Here is a 5,155-nt window from a genome sequence, read left to right on the forward strand (position 1 = left end):
TAGGGCTATGTTGGTGCTCCGAAACATGGTAGGTCAAACCATAAGTAGGATCGTTAATCATTAAAACTGAAATAGTTTTTCATATTCAAGGCATTTATTTGTGTCAATCATACAGAAGCAAGTCATCTCAAAATTTATTCTATTTTATTGGGCGTACAAATAGTAACTCTACCCCGTGCCTCCATCTGTTCTAGCAAGTCAAACAGTCCAACCATACCCTGGAATACTACCGACTTCATACAAGTCATCATTTTATATGGCACATGGCTATAACAGACAGCAGTACGGAGAGAGCAGCCCGAATATCTTTCACACCAATAGCCTCTGTATCATTACTGTAGCGTATAACTATTGTAGTAGGTATCCTAGTTTCCTCTAATATCCTCTGACTCATTACTGTAGCGTATAATTGTTGTAGTATCCCAGTCTCCTCAGGTTGTCGGCCGCGGCCTGCCTGTCGGCCTCGGAGCGCGGGGGCTGCGGGAGCAGCGCAGGGCCGAGCTGGATGGAGGAGACCAGGCCCATGCCCTGCTTCATGGCTTGGAGGTAGGCGTCTGGAATGATATAGGTAATGTCAGTAAGTAACAATATGTATTCTTTAATGATTTACTAAGTATCTATTTTGAATGTAACGCGTCTTGAAGAGGAAAGTATTGCACAGGTAGTCAATACTGAAATAAAGGCTGTTAGTGGCGTGTCCTAATGATATAATTACAGTGACCCATCGGATGTTAAAAGAGTCACTTCGATTTGTTGCGTTTCGCTGGTACACTTCATACATATACACTCGTGATCACAAGCAATGAAAAAGTTCCAGTGACATAATATATATATTTTTTTTTCTTAACCTCTATTGTCCCACTGCTGGGCAAAGGTCTCTCCCTGAACATTCCACTTATCCCTTTCTTGGGCCTGCTCACACCATTCCGTGTTAAAATTGTCCAAGTCGTCCCGCCATCTCTTTCTTGGTCTGCCTCTGCGCCGGCGGCCGTTGTTGGGTATCCATTTGCGTGACATAATATATGTATCGTTAATGGCAAGTGGACCTTTTTCATTGCTCGTGAGTGTACATATATTTATGCTCCCAAAGGGCAAGCTATATTCCCAAAGGATACTCAGATGTGACTCGCACATATATACCTTTCGCAGTGTAAATGAAAATCAGAATATTACCATTATGATACCCAGTGACAGCCTCAACAGCCGCATCAAGCTGCAGCTGCGCCGCTCTTGCCGCCGTGCCGTCGCCGCGCCGCCCCGCCGCCAGCACGCGCTGCGCCAGCGCTGGGAACAGGCTGAACGAGGGACTGGCGATGGAGGGGATGCCCATGATGACTGCTGGTGCTAGTAGCTGTAGGGGAAATGGGGGATGTAGTAGGAGCCTCAAGAAAGGGTAATTAGTTGAAGATGACTTGAGTGAAGTTAATTATTGCAAACAGGTAGGAAGCAACAGTGACTTGTAAGATAGCCGAAAGGTGCCTCCGCTAGAGTCGTATCGAACTGTAATTGCAAAATGTCTGGCGCACCCTGGACAGTCAGCGACTGATACCTCTCTAATCTGACTGTCTAATCCTCTCAGCAAAGGGGCCGTCCATTAATCACGTGAGGCTCAAAGGGGGGGGAGGGGGTACGGAAAACCTCACGAAACATCACGAGGGGGGAGGGGGGGGTCTGGTTAGACATCACGTGTATTAATTTTTGACAAAAAGCGCTAGGTATTTCTGACCCGCGAATTTTGAACGGCGCATAATTTTGAACAATTTGTAGTATGACCTTGATTGACTCGCCTGCCGCAATTTTCGTTATATTTTTTCTAGTCAAAAATAGCCTTTACATTATACTTCCAAAAAATACACGTGATCCAAGAGGGGGGAGGGGGGGGTGTTCCCAAACCTCACCAAATATCACCAGGGGGGAGGGGGGGGTCAAAAATGGGAAAAACGACCTCACGTGATTAATGGACGGCCCCAAAGTGACAACCCCTATTAGTTTGGCTAAGAGTTTGTCACAATCTAAGAAGAAGTTAGTCACACACACCGTGTTAACTACTTACCGGAGTGTAAGCGTAGTAAAGCTCTTGATCATCATGCAAGATCACGTTAATTGCCACCGCCTCATCCAACGACTCAGCGCTGTATTTCACGATCTTGAAGTTGGGGATTCTCTCTGTTGCCTTTTGTACAAATTCCCTCATGTCCACTGTAAAATTAAACATTATAATATAGTTAATGCTTAAGATTTATTTACGATCTATAGGTATGTCGAAGAACCGATAACTAGGAAGAAAGGATGTTATCGACCAACGACCTGAGACAGGTGGCTGAACGAATATGAATTCAGTGTGTTGTGGCACTCTTTAGGAGAAGCCTATATCCAGCAGTGGATGATTATGGACTGACAATGTCGGTTATGCCGCTATCTTGAACATAAATTGAGTAGGAACTGAGGAAAGGAAGAAACACTTCCTTCCACTCCAAAACACCAGCCAAACCTACCTTTAACATGCGTGATCCTTGGCTCGTGGTAGTACCCGAGAGTGAGTCCCGGCGCCTGCTCCGCCACTCGTTGCAGGTAGCCCACCAGCTCTTCAGCCGAGCGCGGTAGGTAGCCCATATCTGCTGCCACTATTAGCGTGCTTACTCCCGACTTGGCGCTGTATCTTGCCTGGAACGGAATGTTGGGTTAGACTTGGGGATCAAAAGAACGGTTAAGGAAATGAGTTAGTTGAAGTATAAAATAAGTTCCACAATATGTGATAAAGAGACAAATGAAAAGTCAAAGGCATTGGAAGATGGTACAGATTTAAACTGCTTAGCGAGTGCGAGAGAGAAAATGTTATCCTTTACCAAAGAATACGTAGCCCTCAAGCAAGTGACACATTTTGTTCTGAAGTAACCTAAACAGACGCTACTTACTCCCTCTCTTTACAACACTAATACTACTCCTCCTCCTCTATGATATCCGATATGACATTAGCTCGAATCCGTTGCCACTCACATTAAATACAAATGACTCACCAGTTCCAGCACATCAGGGTAGCTGGCTCCAATAGTCTGGTAGATGATGTTGAGTCCATGTGTCTTGCTCGCCTGCAGCCACGCGTCCAGCACGCCCTTGCGATCCGCCATCGATAGCGCCATGGCCTCGCCGGTGGAGCCTCCGACTGAGGGAAATAAATAGAGAAAATGTGGTTAGTGAATAATAATCATAATACATGTGGGGCATCTCACACATGGCCATCCGACCCCAAACTATGCAGAGCCTGTATAATATGGGTATCGGACGGCTGATACGTCTACACATATACATATATAGATACGTATTAACATCCAAGAACTGAGTACAAATAGGTAATCTTCCTTTATACATATCTGCCCCGATCGGGAATCGAACCCGAGACCACATAGAAGTCAGGTTCATTAACCACTACACCATTCGGTGGCCAGTAAAATAGCGATCATTATTATCTCTTTATGCAGAGGTAAGGGCACAATGTGAGATAGACCACCGTAGACTCCAATGTATCAATGAAAAATAAACTCACCCAACAAAGTAGTAAGGTTGTTTCTCGCCAAGTACTCCGCATATACCGGGATCAGGTCATAGTTGACGGTGTTGTCTTCGTGCACGGGGGTGAACACCGGCGTCACCAGGCCTACTGCTCCTGACACCAACTGTTGCGTGGGAAGAGGAAATAGCATTAGTCAATTAGTATTATTTCAGAATAAAGGCTGATTGAAGAAAGTAAACATTCTGGTGGAAGACAGATTTTGTGGCGCCTCTTGGGAGAGGCTAAATGCTCTTTAGGAGATTAAATTGTTTCCTAAATTCTATCCCACACACAGACTATATAGACAAAGTCAGAATTGATTACACTCCTAACGTATTGTAACATAAAACGTACCCCATAACTGACACTCCCTAACACAAGAAGTAATAGTACTTTCATCTTGGTATATGTTAGTACTAAAATATTTTTTTATTAAAATTATATTTATTATTTATTTCAGAAACTAGGCTGTTCTACCGGGAATGTTGGATTGCACAGTGAAATGCAAAGGATACAGTTGCATTTTATATGCAAACGGAATTACAAAAAGATACGCCTATACCTACCGGAAACAAGGTAAACAATCTAATAATGGCTATAAATATTATTGTTTGTTGTTGTTTGTTATTTTTAAAATGAACTAAGTTTTATTGTTATGTGTTGTTTTTTACTTGATTGCAATGTTTATGAACTTTCGAACTGGGGTTATGACTGATAAGATGTTGTTATTGATTTTTGTTAGTTGTAAAATTAATAGGTAAACGTACTACTAGAGACGTGTGGAGTAAACATGGGGAGGCCTTTGCCCAGCAGTGGGACACTGAAATGGCTACATAAAAAAATACTAATATTAAGAACCTGATAAGAATATGATGGTTGATGATAGGTACCTATTACTAAGGAAGTTATTGAACCTTTTATTTCGTTTTCATTTCCTGTGCCCGACAGGGTCCATAAAGTTCCTAATTTAATGTATTTTACACCTGTGTAAACTTACGGATGCAATAAATGATTGAGTCTTAAGTGTTGAATTGTCTACTTTAGAAAAAATCATAATATAGTGCCACAAACTTATCTGTTCCGGTGAGAGCGAACTAAATTGGTCCATACCTCATTACTTACTGTACTAATGAATTTCATATTGACATAGATTATATGGACCAATTTAGTTCGCTCTCACCGGAACAGATAAGTTTGTGGCACTATACCTACCTAGAATTAGGTTTCTTGTCCTCTGATGTTATGACGTATACTGCTTCATAATCTCTGTTATTAACTTAGATTAAGATAAAACAACTAACATGAATAACTATAATTAACATGAATAGTTCCCCTACCATTAACAATGTGCAATAAATAACGTTACTAAAAGTCCCGGCGCAGCTAGAACACAAAAATGCAGACCTAAAGTTATAATTTCAACTTGCCCGTTTCGTCGAGGCTATGTTATTAAAGAAAATTTAATACAACGGAGTTCCTTCGTAGTGCCACAGTACAAGTGGAGCTCTGATAAAATTAACACGAAATTTTCAGAATTTAATATCTCGGAGAACTTAAAAATTGCGGACAAATTAGGGAAAAATATGAAGGGCACATTTTCGTTTC

General features: G+C 42.1%; 2 protein-coding genes across 2 annotated transcripts; both read right to left on the reverse strand.

The window, feature by feature from the left end:
• Positions 1-325: 325 nt before the first annotated feature.
• Positions 326-2,199, reverse strand: LOC119691304. Its single transcript, XM_038108546.2, has 3 exons — positions 2,054-2,199; positions 1,174-1,351; positions 326-554 (listed from the first exon to the last, which is right to left on the reverse strand). The coding sequence occupies exons 1-3, from the start codon at positions 2,192-2,194 to the stop codon at positions 394-396; spliced, it is 480 nt and encodes a 159-aa protein (XP_037964474.2). The 5' UTR covers positions 2,195-2,199; the 3' UTR covers positions 326-393.
• A 216-nt stretch (positions 2,200-2,415) lies between these two features.
• LOC119691183 (N-acetylneuraminate lyase-like) lies at positions 2,416-4,060 on the reverse strand. The gene is made up of 4 exons (XM_048625710.1): positions 3,905-4,060; positions 3,545-3,674; positions 3,018-3,163; positions 2,416-2,664 (listed from the first exon to the last, which is right to left on the reverse strand). Exons 1-4 carry the CDS (start codon positions 3,947-3,949, stop codon positions 2,416-2,418), a joined length of 570 nt encoding a protein of 189 aa, XP_048481667.1. The 5' UTR covers positions 3,950-4,060.
• Positions 4,061-5,155: the final 1,095 nt, after the last annotated feature.

The sequence above is a fragment of the Plutella xylostella genome, chromosome 15 (assembly GCF_932276165.1).
Source record: "Plutella xylostella chromosome 15, ilPluXylo3.1, whole genome shotgun sequence".
NCBI classification, from domain to species: Eukaryota; Metazoa; Arthropoda; class Insecta; order Lepidoptera; family Plutellidae; genus Plutella; species Plutella xylostella.

What these genes read in the sequence shown, in the direction of transcription:
- LOC119691304 (XM_038108546.2), bottom strand. Translation starts at nt 2,194, where the DNA reads ATGAGGGAATTTGTACAAAAGGCAACAGAGAGAATCCCCAACTTCAAG. An exon ending in TTTACTACGCTTACACTCCG is followed by an intron (nt 1,352 to 2,053) that starts GTAAGTAGTTAA and finishes TTTCCCCTACAG; the next exon opens with CTACTAGCACCAGCAGTCAT. An exon ending in TGTCACTGGGTATCATAATG is followed by an intron (nt 555 to 1,173) that starts GTAATATTCTGA and finishes ATATCATTCCAG; the next exon opens with ACGCCTACCTCCAAGCCATG.
- LOC119691183 (XM_048625710.1), bottom strand. Translation starts at nt 3,949, where the DNA reads ATGAAAGTACTATTACTTCTTGTGTTAGGGAGTGTCAGTTATGGG. An exon ending in TAGGGAGTGTCAGTTATGGG is followed by an intron (nt 3,675 to 3,904) that starts GTACGTTTTATG and finishes CCCACGCAACAG; the next exon opens with TTGGTGTCAGGAGCAGTAGG. An exon ending in CAACCTTACTACTTTGTTGG is followed by an intron (nt 3,164 to 3,544) that starts GTGAGTTTATTT and finishes TATTTCCCTCAG; the next exon opens with TCGGAGGCTCCACCGGCGAG.